Here is a 19,186-nt window from a genome sequence, read left to right on the forward strand (position 1 = left end):
TTATTTTCCAACTTTTTGGAAATTGCAGTTGTAGTTCAGGTTATAAAACATGCAGGAGATCTGGATCTAATAATTTGTTATAATCCTTGTAATAAACCTGTAATAATCCTGGTTAGAAAATGGCAGAGGTGCAGGGCTTTCTTGTTCGAACTTCAGATTGAGTCATAATTTCCACACAGGGAGCTCTCACTCACCAACATGAGTAGAGAGGCTATCAGTAACAGAACATTTACCTCTCACCTTAATGAATCTGTTGAGTTCTTTGTGTGGAAGTTTCGATTCTTGTTTTCAGTTTAAACAAGAAATATTTTGTTTATACTGTAGTCTATTATATTCATTGGCATGAAGAAATCTACCATTCTACAACAGAAGATGTCCCTTTCTTGAAGCTTATCTCCTTCTATCTTTCTTTCTGTGTGCAGCATTACAGCATTGAAACGAAAAATTAAGTTTATGATTGAGGTTCTGAAAGTAATCATGCACACTTCCTTTAATTTCTATATGTACGTCAATAGCTTTTAGGTTTGAGCTTCTTAAAGGGAATGTGCAGGATTACAAAAACATGGCCGCTTTTTACTCATATGGGTGTGTAAGTAAGGCCTCATTCAAGCACCTTTTTTTTGCACACGATGAGAAGCAGACCGTTTTTCTTCAGTTTGCTGAATTTGATTTTCCCTCTGGCATCCATATTTTCTCAATAGTTCCCTTTTCTGTATGCAAACTCCTGATATGTCATGACGGGCATCTGTGCTTTGTGTTTACTGAAAATAATTGACTTTTTAATGCCAAAGTAAACTTTCCCTGATTATATATAAAGAGCTGCGACTGTGCAGGTGCGGGAACAGATGGCAGCCGTGCACAGTCATAATGTAGATTTATTTAAGATGATTTCAGGAAGATCTCGTGTTTAGCCTGTAGCACTTCCTTCAGTTTAATTAATGACTCTGGTGTTAGTAGCAGAACTATTACTTATAAAGTACAAAAATAAACAGTTATTTGTATGGTGATTTTACAGACACAAAGGAATGACTGTGACTTAGCGCAAACTTTACTGCTTTTCTTTTTTTTTTGCAGTTACATTTTCTGGTCTATTTTTACATCATGGGAGAAAAAGTTTTTATTTTTATTGATTTTTTTTTTATTGATTTGAATTGAGCTAAAAAAAAAAGGTTCCCGGTCCAGTGGCCAAGTTAATAGTCCTCCTACCGTTTGGCTTCCCGAATGTCTCTTCTGATTATAGTCCCAACCCCATATGGGAATCGCCCCACAATGATAATGTCGCGCTTGGCCTACTAGTCAAAAGAGGAGCCATTAATGCATGCAGGTAACAGGAGGCTCGCAAGGCTTTGGTCTGATGGCCATTGACTTCCAACATGGTTGCTGGACCAGGGTCATGCAAATCTGTTTTGCTCGACTCTATTTGATATTGATGAGTGGTGCCATTTATGATTGGCCAATTGAGTATTTGATATTTTTTAATTCAGGAGACCAGTCTGGGATGCCAAGGGCCCACCAGTAACATAGACACAAGGGGGGCCATTGCTCTGTGCCCAGTGTCGGTCTGGGATGCCATGGGCCCACCAGTAACATAGACACTAGGGGGCTATTGTTCTATGCCCAGTGTCGGTCTGGGATGCCATGGGCCCACCAGTAACATAGACACTAGGGAGTCATTGCTCTGTGCCCAGTGTCGGTCTGGGATGTCATGGGCCTACCATTAACATAGACACTAGGGGGCCATTGTTCTGTGCCCAGTGTCGGTCTGGGATGCCATGGGCCCACAAGTAACATAGACACTAGGGGGCCATTGCTCTGTGCCCAGTGTTGGTCTGGGATGCCATGGGCCCATCAGTAACATAGACGCTAGGGGGCCATTGTTCTGTGCTCAGTGTCGGTCTTGGATGCCATGGGCCTACCAGTAACATAGACACTAGGGGGCCATTGTTCTGGGCCCAGTGTCAGTCTGGGATGCCATGGGTCCATCAGTAACATAGACACTAGGGAGCCATTGCTCTGTGCCCAGTGTTGGTCTTGGATGCCAAGGGCCCACCAGTAACATAAACACTAGGTACACATTGTTCAGCTACAAGCAAATGTTACATTCCTTTATTCACATTTTTTTCTATAATAATAAACTTGATAGTTTGTTAAATGAATGATGAGATGTGGTGAATTAATTATATTGCGCCAACTACTGCCCATACAGGGTGAGGCGTAGCTCACTCCTGCACAATGGCCCATCAGAAGAGTCACCTGTTCCCTAGTGGGCCAGTCCAAACCTACATGCGCCCATATGTACAGTATACCCTATTCTTTATATAGGTCGGTTCTGCAGTTGAATTCTTTTCCATTACGGAAATACCGTAGATCCATCCATGGGAGGAGCCCAAAGAATTCAGAACATCGTTAGCTTTTCAGTCTTTTCTGAAATGTTTGGATCATGCCCAACCCTTTCATCTTATCCACAGCTGGGACCCTCAACAATGATATTTATCAATGGGTGCAGTGCTCAATCAGTACCATAACAATGAATGGAACAGTAGTGCACATGCATGACCTCTTCTCTATTCAAGCAGGGATCATTGAATCACGATTCTCAGTATCAATGGGGGTCCCAGGTGTTGGCTCTTTTTCAATTATATACTAATCAGCTATTCTGTGCATAGGACATATACGGTATATTGTTTGTGGACATATAAAGTGGGTATGATAATAAGAGGCATTGTTCTAAGGACGGGTTGGTACTTTTGCCCAAAGCCTTATTAGTATAAACTTCTGATTCTATGACACAAGTGTAACTCATCCTCAGGTGATGTGGTATCAAGTATTCCGTTCTTGTAAAATCATTCGGGTGAGAACAGAAGGTCCTGCTCTAAGCAAGTGGCCAAGTGGCTTTGGTTTGGTCCCTTGTTTTCAGTCGTCAGATTAATCTCACCCACAGAGTCTATGATCATTTAAAAGACATAATAGATCTTTCTAAGAATGCTCACTTCCTGATAATTGTGCCATGGAAACAAGCTGCCAATCGCCCAGTGCGCAAGTATAGCGCACATTTGTGAGCTTGCTTGAAAATCGTTTTTGGGAGCACATCTTTCTGTGTAACTATCGCATGTGCTGCCGAGAGCTATGTGCACAGAACGACCTATTACTGATTGTTCTGTTCTCATCAAAAGTGCGGTTGGCCTGTTTAAACAAGCTATTAAGAATATAACCTATCATCGGCCATTTAATGCCACAGGTTGGCTAGTGTAAACCCACCCCTAGTACAGGTTTTCTTTTATGGCCTTAATCACAGTAGAGGAGTTTCTCTATTCATCAGTGTTCTGAGTTTGTTTAGGATATATTCGGCATCAGCAGTTATGAAAGTGGCAAATGTGTTCAACAGCCATAGACGAATAAAGTTGTTATCTGAACGATCATTTGCCCAAAAGCTTGTTTTTCTAATTCTTCAATAAATATGCCTGCAAGACTTGCCCAACTAGACATATGGGCCCAGATTCATCAGAATTTTTGCAAAAAACACTTTAAAAAATTGAAAAATTTCTGCACAACTTGAGTTTGCCGTTTTCACACCTGTTTTGGTCATCTCTGTCAAAATGGGCATATCTGGGGAGAGATGGGGGTAGGATGGAGCATGGCTATGTCCGCTTGGCTAATTTATGACGAGCTCCGGCGTACCTTACCGCCAAATGTTACTCCAGCCTGGAGTAAGATGTGTGGTAATGTGCACAAAAGCAATGCTGGTCTGGGTGAATCGGAGCCATTGTTTATGTAGGGGAGAATAAGAGCCGCTACCAGACGTCTCTGAGAGATAAAGTATTATTAGATATGCTTAGAACACTACTCCAGTCTTTTTTAAGTTTTACAGCTGGATTATGGCTGCCAATGTAAGGGCCCTGTTAAGCGCTTCAATGTCCCAGTGATCCCACCAACGATCCGACGTGGATGGGATCGCTGGGACATAGTTAGCTGATCGCTGGTGAGCTGTCACATAGGCAGACTCACCAGCGATCAGGACCAGCGAGCAAGCTGGTATCCAGGGTAAACAGCGGGTAACTAAGCACAGCGCTATGCTTAGTTACCCGCTATTTACCCTGGATACCAGCTCCCAGCGTCTGCTGTATGGCGCTGGGAGCTCGCTGATCGTTGGTCTTTTGCTGTCACATGCAACGATGTATGTTGCCCAGGGGGAGATCAACGATAGATTTATGGCCCAGACCCTTAGGCAACAATTAACGATCAGCCAACTGATCGTTGATTGTTGCTACGTGTCACACGCAATGATGTCGTTTCGACATTGCTGCAACGTCACCAAACTGTGACGTCGCAACAGTATCGTTCACAATATCGTTGTGTGTAACGGGGCCTTAAGTTCCCCACCCTAGTAATATACTCACCAGCCCGCATCTCCAGTTCCTCCCAGCACCACTCCAGTTGCCTTCTGCAGGTTGTGATCTGCTGGATCACTCCAGTGTTTGCTGGACGAGTCAGATGTCACATCTCAATTATAAGTCCATGAGAGCCAGAACCAGGTAAGAATTAGTCTCTCATAGACTTACACTGAGAGCTTGTGACTGTTACCTCTGACTTCTAGTCAGGCAGAAGTTGTGTTCACAAGATGGCAGATCGGGACTGGAACGGTGCGTGGAAGAGCTGAAGACGGCGGCTGGTCGGTATAATTCTAGGGTCATGGAACTTACTTATTGGCAGCACTTTAGCGCTGTAATAAAAAAATCTGATGGTGTGGTGCTATAAATCCAACCTTTTCCATCCAAGTGTACCCCGATATCTCCAACAGACAGGCTGTCCACACTGGCATTATTTCATTTTCCAGGTACACAGAGTGTTGATGTTTTGTCATCTACTTGTCTATGGCCAGCTAGTGAAAGATTTAGGGGCCCTAAAATCGACTCATTTGTTTGCAAACCTGCGACACAAATAGAAAAGTTTCACTTCTCCATTATGTTATTTTCTTCATTGTTATTTATTGTAAACTAGTTTCAATAATTATAGGGGTTTTCCAGCAGATAAATATAGCATTAAGACTGCTGTAAATATTGGCAGGCACTGTACTGTATAAGGATGGTGCCTCTGACTGTAGAGCCCCCCCATGGATTTGATGATAAGCAAACTCTGTGCAGTGCCTCCTCCTCTCACACTAATCCCCCCACCCCAGGTGATTAGGTCGCCCCACTGACCAATGGGAAGTGAGTGGAAGGGGCGTCCGGCCATACCCCCAGGGGTTAAAATTCAGGTGGTGAGGTGGGGGTCTCTCTCTTTCCTCCCCGGGCTGATACCTAGAAGCTTTTGTCCCACCCTCCCTCCCCTATAGATTAGCAGGTGTGTGGTGGTTTTGTATTAAAACCTATAATTTCTAAAAAAACAACAAAAAAAACAAAACACACAATGTATATACAGTGGGGCAAAAAAGTATTTAGTCAGTCAGCAATAGTGCAAGTTCCACCACTTAAAAAGATGAGAGGCGTCTGTAATTTACATCATAGGTAGACCTCAACTATGGGAGACAAACTGAGAAAAAAAAATCCAGAAAATCACATTGTCTGTTTTTTTTTTCATTTTATTTGCATATTATGGTGGAAAATAAGTATTTGGTCAGAAACAAAATTTCATCTCAATACTTTGTGATATATCCTTTGTTGGCAATGACAGAGGTCAAACGTTTTCTGTAAGTCTTCACAAGGTTGCCACACACTGTTGTTGGTATGTTGGCCCATTCCTCCATGCAGATCTCCTCTAGAGCAGTGATGTTTTTGGCTTTTCGCTTGGCAACACGGACTTTCAACTCCCTCCAAATGTTTTTTATAGGGTTGAGATCTGGAGACTGGCTAGGCCACTCCAGGACCTTGAAATGCTTCTTACGAAGCCACTCCTTCGTTGCCCTGGCGGTGTGCTTTGGATCATTGTCATGTTGAAAGACCCAGCCACGTTTCATCTTCAATGCCCTTGCTGATGGAAGGAGGTTTGCACTCAAAATCTCACGATACATGGCCACATTCATTCTTTCATGTACCCGGATCAGTCGTCCTGGCCCCTTTGCAGAGAAACAGCCCCAAAGCATGATGTTTCCACCACCATGCTTTACAGTAGGTATGGTGTTTGATGGATGCAACTCAGTATTCTTTTTCCTCCAAACACGACAAGTTGTGTTTCTACCAAACAGTTCCAGTTTGGTTTCATCAGACCATAGGACATTCTCCCAAAACTCCTCTGGATCATCCAAATGCTCTCTAGCAAACTTCAGACGGGCCCGGACATGTACAGGCTTAAGCAGTGGGACACGTCTGGCACTGCAGGATCTGAGTCCATGGTGGCGTAGTGTGTTACTTATGGTAGGCCTTGTTATATTGGTCCCAGCTCTCTGCAGTTCATTCACTAGGTCCCCCCGCGTGGAACTGGGATTTTTGCTCACCGTTCTTGTGATCATTCTGACCCCACGGGGTGGGATTTTGCGTGGAGCACCAGTTCGAGGGAGATTAGCAGTGGTCTTGTATGTCTTCCATTTTCTAATTATTGCTCCCACAGTTGATTTCTTCACTCCAAGCTGGTTGGCTATTGCAGATTCAGTCTTCCCAGCCTGGTGCAGGGCTACAATTTTGTTTCTGGTGTCCTTTGACAGCTCTTTGGTCTTCACCATAGTGGAGTTTGGAGTCAGACTGTTTGAGGGTGTGCACAGGTGTCTTTTTATACTGATAACAAGTTTAGACAGGTGCCATTACTACAGGTAATGAGTGGAGGAAAGAGGAGACTCTTAAAGAAGAAGTTACAGGTCTGTGAGAGCCAGAAATCTTGATTGCTTGTTTCTGACCAAATACTTATTTTCCACCATAATATGCAAATAAAATGAAAAAAAAACAGACAATGTGATTTTCTGGATTTTTTTTTCTCAGTTTGTCTCCCATAGTTGAGGTCTACCTATGATGTAAATTACAGACGCCTCTCATCTTTTTAAGTGGTGGAACTTGCACTATTGCTGACTGACTAAATACTTTTTTGCCCCACTGTATATTTTACATAATTGGTTTGTGCACATTTATTATTCATGTTGTCTGGTTATTATGTCACAGCGGTAGTGTAGAGGGGGGCAAGGTTCGTAACCTCTCATCAGCCGACGTGCCCAGCGGTCGCGGGCTTACAGCTGTGAGTCCGTTGCGAATTGTACTTGCCTCACTCTGCTTATTAATAAACTGTGACCGACCTGTTCAACCCATCCATGCTTGTCGGTTTTTTGTTATTACGGGATTGGTGGGAGGCGGGAAGGCACTGCTTACGACACACAGGTCTCTGCAGTCTAAGTAGTACAGCTTATTTATATAATTGTATCATCCCCGATGCCCTGATTTGCTTGTAGCCACTGTACCCCAAGTGCCTGCCTTGGCCTTACGATCTTGCGCTCAATACTCAACAGTGTTTTCTGAGGGCACATGACCCGAGCAGTCAGCCAGCCCCCTTCACTCAGTGCTCAGGTCACTGGCTGATACTGGAAACACTTTTTTCTATTTATCTGGGACTTTTTTCCTATTGATCATGAGCACAAGAGAGTGACCACATTTATATTGTATCCTCCTGTCTTTGTTTTGCATGTTGTCACGATGGCCAGGTTTCTTTAGTTTCAACCCACTAAGAACCAGATCTAATTTGGCCTTAAAGCGGTTGTCCACTACTAGGACAACCCCTTCTCATTCCCCATGTTTGGCCACGATAAAATAAATACACATCTGCTCACCTCCCGTGCCGGCAACGTTTCAGTGGTGTCGGCACTCGCTCTCCCGGTCCTCACGTGCAGTTGTTTTTACATATGAGCCCAGAGCCCAAAGTATACTTTTTTTTACATTATTTTTTCATTAATCAGATATCTTTTATCGTTCAGAGTTTTATCCAGAAAATTGAGTCGATTTTTTTTTCTCACTTGCCATCCAGGTGCAGTCTGTATGCAGTCCTTTTTATACAGCAGTTATTATTAATTTACAGGATCATTTACAGTTTGCTATGCTACAGAACCGTAATGCATCTGTAAAAATCCGAAAATTGGATGCTATATTGTGGCTCCGCATGGCATCCATTTTGTTTTCATGCACCTGAAACAGAGGCCAGGGGGGTAGTCGTGGCTGACGGTGGCACTACTGGCACACCCTGGCTCTCTAGCACATTAGTACATTGTCGTCCACTCACTTGTAAGTCAGGGTCCGTTCCACACTTCCGCGGCTCCTTTTCTCTTAGCACCACACAATGATAGTCAGAGTCCAAGCTCATTTTCAGCAAAACAACTTTACTCAGCCCGTCCAGTTTAGTCACAGAAACAGCACAAGATTCTTCACAGAATATCACCATTCCGTTCCCTGTACTGTCCCTCACTCCTCCAGGAATATCACATTTCCGTAAAGTATCCGCCGGTACCGCAGCTTACTGACTGGTCAAACTAACCTGCTTCAGGAGTTCCCTGCCATAGGCCTCGGACGTTAAGGGTTGTTCCCACGAAGTTAGCGGCTACCATTCTTATGCCGCCCTGATATTCCTCCACCACCGTGTGACTGTCAGCTCTTAGGCCCTGGACCGCTGGGCTCCTCTGCTTAAATGTTCCCCCCGGACATGACTCTCCTGTCCTTGCTCCCCAGCTCACACTAACTCCAGGAAGCTCCCCATCTACTCTTTCCTAGCCCCTCCTAACCAGACAAATCTTATTGGTCTAACTAATCCCTATCCTATCCTATCCACCAATAGACTTGTATGGGTGAGTCTCATCTGATTTAAGGAACAGACTCGTGCATGCTGCAATTTTTTTCACAAGCAAATTCAGTCCATGAAAAAAATCAGTCACCTGCACTGCCCCATTGAATAACATTGGTTCGAGTGCATCCGTTTCTTTCATGGACCCAATGTATGGTCGTGTGAACGAGCCCTGATACTGTCAGGAAGTCTAATACATTGTGCTTCTAGCAGGATATATTACTTTTTGATCTGTGGCAGAATTAGGGCCATTATTAGGCTTTTGGTTGCCATAGCAACCATGAGCTCCAACTTGGACACCTGAATCAAGTGAAGCAGAAAAAAAAAACTGTATACAAAAAATATTTTTAAAAACACTCCCCAAAATTTTTTTTCCTTCTTAAAAAATAAAGTTGTCCTGCTGCTGCGTCTAGGTCATAACACACCGAACCAAGGCAATACATATATATCACAGCTAGTACTTGAGTATCAGCATATCCGTGGCGACAGTGATATATATGTGCACACGACAGAATGGCAGATCATTCAGATATATACAGTAAAACCAATAGAAGAAAGACCGAGTATGGGTCCCGGAGGAGTCAAATAAAGGATGAAATAAAGTAGATTGAAAATAAAACACCTTTATTTAGGACAATTGGTGAAGTGGTGGCACAACTAACAGGAGTGCCTGCACATTCAAACAGCATAGAGCCATAGAAGACATATACAATGAGATTATACTGTATGCAAAATAATACACCAAGATAGAGACTGGTAGTGTAAAGAGAGCAATAATATAAGATAGATGTAGTGTTGTCCAAGTGGGCAGGGCTTGAAAGAAGTAAGACTAGTAACAAACCATTAGAGTGTATAGATAATATCAAGAGTAAATAGTCTGGATCATTAAGCTGGAGGTATGTATCGTTGGTGTAAAAAGTGCAGATGATGTACTAAGGTGCTAAAAAGGTATAGGAAAAGTAAGCACAAGGATAAGTATATGCCAAAGCTAAGGGAGGGTACACTATGGGTTAAGTATACATGGGAAGACCTAGATGGAAATGTTGCAATAACAGTATGTCACACATAGTATGGTACTGTGCATATAGACAAGGTCAGTGAAACCATGATGCGAGATGAAAAGGCATAATTACCTGATGGTATGCTGTGTAGGTGCAGCACATACCCCGACGCGCGTTTTGGACCACGTCCTTCGTCAAGGTGTTTTATTTTCAATCTTCTTAATTTCAGACTTTTTTTGACTCCTTTATGACCCATATTTAGTCTTTCCTATATTGGTTTTACTGCTGCTACTGTGTCTGCAAGCCATCAGCTGTAATATATTAGGCAACCTGGCAGCTAGTTTTACCTGTAGCACCGCTGCAGGGAAAATTAAGTATTACATGTCCATATACTGCACAAATGTCCATATTGGGCTTTCTGCTCCACCTAGTAGATGAATGTCTTAAATGAGGGACGTTCTTTTACTCAGAATTACCCAATAAAATGTTAAATAACGGATTATTAAACCATTTTTCATATAGTACCCTGAGGATAGGGAATATAAAAGGGACAGCACCGCGCAGGATCTAAGTGCAATATTAAAAATGTCCCAAATAAAAATACAAAGCTGATGCACTCACCAAATTGAGGTTGAAGGAACAGCGTATTGGCCCTGGGGAATGTCCCAAACCAAGGTCCTAATTAATCGGTTTGATGCACGGCTCCTGATCAGCTGGGCGATCCTCAGTTGTCCGCAGGTATAAGGTAAAAGAAAAGAATCCAGTCTGATGCCGGCGCTCCTGAAAAAAGTGAAATGTGAGAGATCGGTTTACTTGAAATCTTTTTTTTTTTTTTTTTTTTTAAAGATTTTTATTCTGAAGTGTAGCAGTAAAAACAACAACGCGTTTCGGCTTAAAAAAAAGCCTTCATCAGGTAAAATATACATCTATTAATTTTGGATTATTAAACCAGACAACCCCTTCAGTGCCTTTTTACTGGTGTACTGTGACGCTCAGTCAAGGCTTCTCCATCCAATCATAACAAGCTCTGTACCACATGGTGTGGGGCCACAATCCTCCCCGCCCTCTGTATAAATGCTACCTGAGGACTAATCTGAAACGATATCTGAGAGCTTAATGGCAGCACTCTGTGCAAGTGCTCAAAGTCAGACGGAAGAACCCACAAGATCATGAGGCCCCGGGTAAGTGAGGGCCTTTGAAGATGGCTTCGTTACCACAGACTCAAGAGCAGCACGCACGACCTCTGTGTCTGGCAATCTATTTTGATGCAATAGTGACTAGATCATATGTTTGGCCATATAATAGTAAATGTGAAGGTTGTAATGGTGCAGAGATGAGGGCAAAAGATGGCAGAAAGTTATTTAGGGTTTGAAAGCTTTATTAAAGGTCCAGGGTTATACAGTCCTGTTCATCAGGAACATTCACATAATAATTAAAATAATTTGTAAAGACATATGCTCCCTACTTTTTTCCAAAAAGGTAATGTTTGAATACATGTGTAGCATAGAAAACATCAGTCAGCAAGAATTACCTTGGTTCGTTACAGATGAGAGAATAGGACTGGCCCACCGGTGGATAGGATGACCGTCCGGTGGGCCTTGCCCTGAGATGAGCACATACTTTAGGAACAACTGGGTTTGTGGGGTCAGTAGAGTTTGTGACCCAATGAAATCCTGTACCTGTTCTGTATAGCTGGATGGGCTTCACTGTGTTTACTGCAAAATTTCTCTTTTAATAATCATTAGGCTGCACTTTCATAGTAGGTTTTTATGGCAATTTATTTTTGTGTGCTCTTTAATGAAATCACTTCATTTACTTTCTTTAAATGTGTTTTTTTCTATGATGTACAATGTGAATTTTAGTGACATGGCTTATCCAGCTTTTCCATTTCTGGAATGTTTTTCACCTTCAAAAATTGTTTACAAAAATGCATATCACTGCAGCAATTCAATAATTTTAATTATATTTCCTCTTTAATGTACTTTTGAAAGTGTTGAAAGTGAATTAAAAGTACAATAAAAATGCCATACGGGAACTCAGCTTAAACCAAGCACTTCATTAACATGCCTACAGTTCTATCAGAGAAGTACTATTGTTGTCTACTGCAATATTTATTCTAGAAATCTCCGGGGTTAATTCATAGCTGCCAGTGGAAATAATTATATATATAGTAGAGTGTAGGAAATAATGCATTACATATGGCTCGGTGCACATCATTAAGTGCAGCTTGTCTGTGTTATCAGGCTATTAAACGCCTGCTGACCAGTAAACGTTTACCTGTCAATGCTGTAACGCTACAAATTGGTTAATGTCTACCCACTTTTAGGTTGGGGATGGAAGCCATGTAATGATTTCATTTATGTTTTAACCTCTTCCATTCCTGAGAACAAAATCTAAATGCACAGTCCCCTTTTAGCCTGGGGTCAGACGTCTGAACTAAACCTTGGACCAATCACATCGGCAAATTGTGGACGTTACTGGTTCCTTGTGCCGTTCCGGGTGCTCGTTGGCATAGCTGTCTGTTATTGATATATACTAGACGAAATCGCACCAGATTTGTGCATGGTGCATTTTTTTTTACATAGACCATCAGTTTGGGTGAGATATCACTGGAGTACGAAGGCACGCTGGTTAACATTGGATCAGTGTGCTGTCCATTGAGTACAAAGACGGAACACAGGCCGAAAACACGATCGTCTGAACTTTTCCTTATAGATGTACTAAAATGAATGAGTTACCTTAACCTGAAAACCTGAAATGTTTCATTATTAAACACTCAGCAATTCACTTCCAAGGACTCACTATGATACAAAATGTGGAAATGTATTCACCTAGTAGAAAAAAGGTAGATAGATATGGGATAGATAGATAGTGTGAAAAGCTTCCCAGGTAAGACCAGTCCTCCAATATATCCAGAAAATGGAGGCAGTACACCAATGTAGCAAAATAGAAAAATACTTAATGGCCCAAAAGGGCGATGTTTCGGTCCATATGAGAACCTTTCTCACGTGTGACAAAGAGTTGTCATGAAATAGTTTTCTATTTTGCTACATTGGTTTACTGCCTCCAATTTTCAGATATATAAATACAGTAGATACGTATATGAGATAGATACTGTACATAGCTTGATAAGTAGATACTGCAAATTGATATACGGTAGATAAATATTATACACAGATACTATAGATATACAGGTCAACATACTAAACACACACACACAAATATATATATATGTATTTGTCACTATGATACAATATTTAGGATACTAACTTGTGAATAACGTACAAATTTTTTTTTTCCCCAGTGGAAAATGTTTTGTTACAGTTGATTATACTATTATTTCCATTGTTTGCCACGTACAATTATTAGTGACGTTGCTGGATGGCTTGTCTGTACTTTATTGACCAGCCATAGATACATTACCAATCAATACAAAAGACAATTCTGTAGTATTAGCAGGAAACCGTTTATAGAGAATCACAAATTGAACCAAAAGTCATCTTTGTTATTGTTCTAATTGTCAGGATTCAAGAGTGGGTGAAATCATCTGGATGTAGAATTACCTCTCTGTTTTTGTGGCAGATAATATGTGTCGGATTGCTATTGGTTTCATCACTGTTACTTGCACTACTTTTTGGTGCCTTCACATGTAAAATTAACTGCTACAGTTTAGTAGTAGCTACAAATTGAAACCATTATTGCACCAACTAAGATCAAGAGAAGATACCAAGACATCAAAATGTCAAAGCAGGTGGATCGTGCGTGGAATAAAAGGATAAAATCATGTATAGATCTTGCACGGAAAAATGGCAGAATATATAGTATCATTGTGTCCTTAACATTTCTGTCTAACTTAGGGCTTATTCATATGCTTACAATGTGGCTACATATTAGTATTATTTTACAGCCTCAATTTCTAGGTGGGTCTTATAACCTGAACTTAGAACATCCGATATTCCTGTGATGCTGTACGTTTTTGACAAGTCTGGGAATTGCATCATAATGCAGATGCTAAAATCTGGATATAGTTACAGTATTCATTAGCATTAAATCATATCTATCTATCCATCGATCTATCCATCCATAGCAGGTCTGCTCATGCAGGAATGTTTCAGTTATTATAATATTCTGGAGAGTCTAGTGTTACAGTATCTGCAGAAATGTTACATTACTAAGAGAGGAAAGGGAACATTCTGGCTAAGACTAGTTTAGTGTGTGGGACTTATATAACTAACCACATAGAACTAGAAACCCCACACTACAGCGCTGCTGCCTATGTGTAAGTAGTCTGGACAGCTTGCTATCTATTACCATCATTTCAGTTAACCATTACAAGGTATCTGCCACTGACGACGGTCAATCTTGTAAGTAACAAATTCTTAGATACTATAGAATCCACTTCTGCCTATAAAATTATCAATATATTCCAAAAAGCTTATATGCTTCTGTGATTGCAAAGTGTGAAACTTCCACAAAATACATCCATTATACCTTTAAGTATATATATAAATATATATACATTTGAGCAATATCAGTCAACAGACTATTATTGCTCGTTCATCAAGATGTACCATTACATAATACACAGCGTTCTACTTCAAATAGATGCTGATTATCTCGCTATCATATGTGCTTTGTCTTTAAGTCATTATTTGTGATATTTAATTTTCAAGTGATGCATTATGCTATTGTATAAGTCCATACAGACACATGCAGGAGCACATGACACGTTTGGTTCATATAACTGTTGTGTGTGTGTTATGGCGCTTTTGAAATTGGGATTTTTCTAAATGAAGACTTAAAATATTATTTGCATCTACATGAATAATTTATCATAATAATTATTCGTAAATACACTTTGCCGGGGAAAGCTATTACAAGAGAGATGTTACTTTCAGCCGGTATAGTCAGTGTTTTGCGTGGTTGTTTGAATAGATGTATTCACGTACAAATTATTCCTAATTTTTATTGTGCCGCGCCCAAGACCAGTAAATATTTACAGTGTGCGATACTGTAGTTTTTGTGATTTTTAATTCGCACAGTTTTTGGCTTCTTGTACATTTTTAAAACTGAAATATTCTACTACCTACATCATATCGAAATCTTAAAATTGTAAAAAAAAAAAAAGGGGCATCTTGTAGTGTTCCTACTGATAGAATATTCGACACTACATCAGGACTGCCATGCTAATCACTGACATCACCAGTATCAGCTGAAGCACAAAGAGATTATAGCTACAGTATATAAAATGCTTGTACTGAAGTATATATATATAATTGTGCACCTCTTCAGTGTATATATACATAATCCAATGGCACAATGACAATCTTGGTTCAGATAAGCCTTGGTCTTTGGGACACTGAGAGCATTAATCCATTTAAAAGTATCCGACCCATTTCCTTACAAGATACAGGCATGGTCTTGCTGTGCTTTTCAGTAGCCAATTGTGGCTTTTGGAGTATTTGTGTACATTTTATATGTTTGCTTTTTTAGAGATGTTTCTGCATATTTCTAAGGCTGGTTTCACATTCGCGCTTTTTAAGCGCACGCACGGCCGGGGGTAGCTCCGCCCCCGATCCGGCTCTCTGCCCGGCGTGCCCGCCCCTTCCTTGTAGCGCCGCCTCCTAGCGCACAGCGGCGCCTGCGATCGGCGCACCCTATCTTTAGCATAGGGTGCGCAGATCGTGCGCAGGCCGTGCGCTAGTTGCGCTTTGACCTGCGCTGCGCACTTTTGACGGTGCGCCGTGCGCGCCAAAATCAAACTTTTCGGAATTTGGCGAGCACGGCGCACCGTCAAAAGTGCGCAGCGCAGGTCAAAGCGCAACTAGCGCACGGCCTGCGCACGATCTGCGCACCCTATGCTAAAGATAGGGTGCGCCGATCGCAGGCGCCGCTGTGCGCTAGGAGGCGGCGCTACAAGGAAGGGGCGGGCACGCCGGGCAGAGAGCCGGCTCGGGGGCGGAGCTACCCCCGGCCGTGCGTGCGCTTAAAAAGCGCGAATGTGAAACCAGCCTAAATCTGTCTTTTCTCTGTACTTTGGTTGTTAATTTCTTAAATGCACTGACCAGAAATCCAAATTCAACAAATTTAAAGAAACCAGAGCATTACAATAATTTTTAAAACATTTATTCAATGATTGCACTTTTATATATATTTTGTGATGTTATTTTAAACAGTTGTATTGAAAATGTGATTTTTGTCTCTCCCCATTTTGAACATTTTGCTAAGTGTAGTTCATGATCAGTCAGGCTGGTTTTACACTTGTCGTGTTTTTTACGGTCCTTTTTTGCGGGCGGTATGGTCGTAATTTCCACGTTCTTCCGCAAAAACGGGACGCAAAAAGCCTTCTTGGATCGCCGTTTTTCCCTGTTATAACAAATAGCAGGGAAAAAAATGGTGATCCGCAAATACGGTGTACCGCAAAAACAAGCTAACGTTGTTTTTGCAGTCCCATTGAACTGCATTGCGGCCGTGTCTGTAAGCCGTGAAAAATATCGAGCAAGCTCGATATTTTTTTGTGGCCGGAAATACAGCCCTCACGGCCATATGGAGCATGGCCCTCCTACTAATTTTTGCGGTCCGTTTTTGCGGCCCGATAGAAAGGCATTGGGGCTGCAAAAACGGCCAGCAAAAACACGGCAAGTGTAAAACCAGCCTCAGTCTGAACAAGGGGTTCTTGATTGTGGAGACTCTTTGGATTCATAGCCATTTTATCCTTAGTTTATTTGCAGTTAGTAAGAATTTTAATGTTTAAAGGATGTCTGTCAGCACAAGATGACTGTACAAACTAAGCACCCTTGGCATGGCTGAGCCATGTAGTGCATTTCTCCTTCTATGTACTTGTTTTCCATATATCCCTCCTCTTACTTGATTGACATCTCTGAGTTTTCAGTAGCCAGAGATAGATGGAGAACATGTAGATGGGAACTGCTCTGTCACGCCAAGGGTGCTCTGAGCACCTGTGCATGGTTTGTACAGTCATTTTCTGCTGACAAACTCCTCATATGAAATATGGCTTGTTTAATTCGCAGAATAAAATCAAATTTAAGGATTGCGGTTTTTTTCTCTCCCACAGAGAACTGATCCTGAGACTGAACAGTGAAAGAATAGTCTTCATATAGGAATATCTAAGTGGCTCATTTATCAAAAAGCTGAATGTCTAAAAATTGATGGAAATCCAGGAGCGGCTCCTCTCTTATTAGCCGGCCGCGCATAACTCTCAACATTACAGGAAGATGAACGCCATTAAATGTGTCTTGGTTGGGGATGCTGCTGTTGGGAAGACGTCACTTCTTGTCCGTTTCACATCCGAGACGTTTCCGGACACCTATAAACCAACAGTCTACGAAAATACAGGAGTCGATGTCTTCATGGATGGGGTCCAGATAAGCCTCGGACTTTGGGACACTGCGGGTAACGACGCATTTAAAAGTATCCGTCCCATTTCATTACAGCATGCGGACATAGTCTTACTCTGCTTCTCCGTCTCCAATCATGCATCATTTCTAAGTGTCAGAAATAAGTGGATTACTGAGGTCAAACACCAACTGCCCCATGTGCCAGTGCTTGTGATCGCCACACAGACTGATCAGAGAGAGCTGAACCAATCTCGGGTGCCATGCATCAGCGCCGCCGATGGTAAACAGCTGGCACAAGACGTCCGAGCCAAAGGATACTTGGAGTGTTCATCTCTGCATAATCGGGGAGTCCAGCAAGTATTTGAATGTGCCGTAAGGACTGCAGTCAACCAAGCCAAAAAAAGGGCGAGACGGAAGCGTTTCTCTGTCAACGAATGCAAAATTATTTGAACTGAGTCTTCTTCTGTGATACGTCTACTCATCAGTGACAGTGAAAAGACACTTTATTTGCGCCCCATTTCATTGTTCCCTTGTAGGAGGCATTTTTAGTAAATTTTAGAAAAATGCATGATTTCTCTTTAGGCTCTTTTTTTTCTGTTTAGTTATATTATTGCATTTTTCTTGCAATATGGAGACTGGGCGAAGCCAGGAGCATGAAGAAGTTTGATGAAACAGTTTTTTTTTTATTGTTCTGCAAAACTCAACTTACATATTTATTTAACTTTTAGAAGCGATGGTACATCAACAATGTAATATAGAAAAGTGGGCTAATGTTACACAGGAGCTGCAGGAAGTAGGAGATATGAATTCTAAGTAGTTCAGGCGAAGGAACCACATGAAAACTATTTGATGTGCATTGATGTGCTGTTTTCACGTTTTTGTTAGAATGAATCAGTGCCACAAAAGCACTTGGTGGGTGCTCTACGTCTACCTGTCCAGATCGGCACCCAGACATCACATAAATCAATATTTTTATATTCAGAACTGAAATTAAATGTGAAGGGCCATCCTTAATACTGCACTGATTAATTTCATAAAATGTATTTATTGTTGAAATAGCTGTGCACTTGTGATACTTGTGATACAAAGAGTGGCTGCCATGCATAAATGAAGAATTAAAGAATCAATTTTCATAGCAAAAGTCCAAAAATATTGTCAATAGCTGTTACCGTGCTTCTAGCATATATTAACACAATTTTCCTCTTTTTGTTTCAATGTGTCCACCTTGGTGATGACACTATACCATTATGTCAAGACTAGGATCTTAGCAGATTCAGACTCCTTCCCCATCTGGCAGCTGACCGTATAGACCCTTCTTATTTTCCCTGCAGATGGACAAAATGGGATCCAGATTAGTAAAAGTATACAGTGGGGAAAATAAGTATTTGATGCACTGCCGATTTTGCAAGTTTTCCCACCTACAAAGAATGGAGCGGTATTTTATCATAGTTACACTTCAACTGTGAGAGACAGAATCTTAAAAAAAAACCAGAAAATCACATTGTCTGATTTTTACATAATTAATTTTCATTTTATAGCATGAATTAAGTATTTGATACAATACAAAAACAGAACTTAATATTTGGTACAGAAAACTTTTGTTTGCAATTACAGAGGTCAGACGTTTCCTGTAGTTCTTGATCAAGTTTGCACACACTGCAGCAGGGATTTTGACCCACTGCTCCGTACAGCTCTTCTCCAGATCTTTCAGGTTTTAGGGCTGTTGCTGGGCAACGTTGAGTTTCAGCTCCAATCAAAGATTTTCTATTGGGTTCAGGTCTGGAGACTGGCTAGGTCACTCCAGGATCTTGTATAATGCTTCTTATGGAGCCACTCCTTGGTTGCTCTGGCTGTGTGTTTCAGGTCATTGTCATGCTGGATGACCCAGCCATGACCCATCTTCAATGCTCTTAAGGCCCCGTCACACACAGAGAGATCGCTAGCGAGATCGCTGATTTTGTGACGCATCAGCGATCTCGCTAGAGATCTCGCTGTGTGTGGCACGCATCAGCGACCGGCCCCCCGCCGGGTATCGCTGATTGTGCAGGAATGTCCTGGGCTATTTTTTGATCGTTGGTCTCC

At 41.6% G+C, this 19,186-nt stretch overlaps 1 protein-coding gene across 5 annotated transcripts in view; it reads left to right on the forward strand.

The window, feature by feature from the left end:
- RHOH (ras homolog family member H) overlaps nt 1-18,245 on the forward strand; it is a 207,849-nt gene extending 189,604 nt beyond the window's left edge. For 3 of the 5 annotated variants that reach the window (XM_073561107.1, XM_073561109.1, XM_073561110.1), the window contains one exon: nt 16,822-16,981. In XM_073561107.1, coding sequence (XP_073417208.1) covers nt 16,822-16,848 — 27 coding nt within the window. In that variant the 3' untranslated portion in view covers nt 16,849-16,981. Of the gene's footprint in view, nt 1-14,012; nt 14,111-16,821 lie in introns of those variants that run through there. The other 2 variants (XM_073561112.1, XM_073561111.1) reach the window with 2 other exon arrangements.
- The last annotated feature ends 941 nt before the right edge of the window (nt 18,246-19,186 follow it).

The sequence above is a fragment of the Dendrobates tinctorius genome, unplaced genomic scaffold, assembly GCF_039654945.1.
Source record: "Dendrobates tinctorius isolate UK_male_01 unplaced genomic scaffold, ASM3965494v1 ptg000314l, whole genome shotgun sequence".
NCBI classification, from domain to species: domain Eukaryota; kingdom Metazoa; phylum Chordata; class Amphibia; order Anura; family Dendrobatidae; genus Dendrobates; species Dendrobates tinctorius.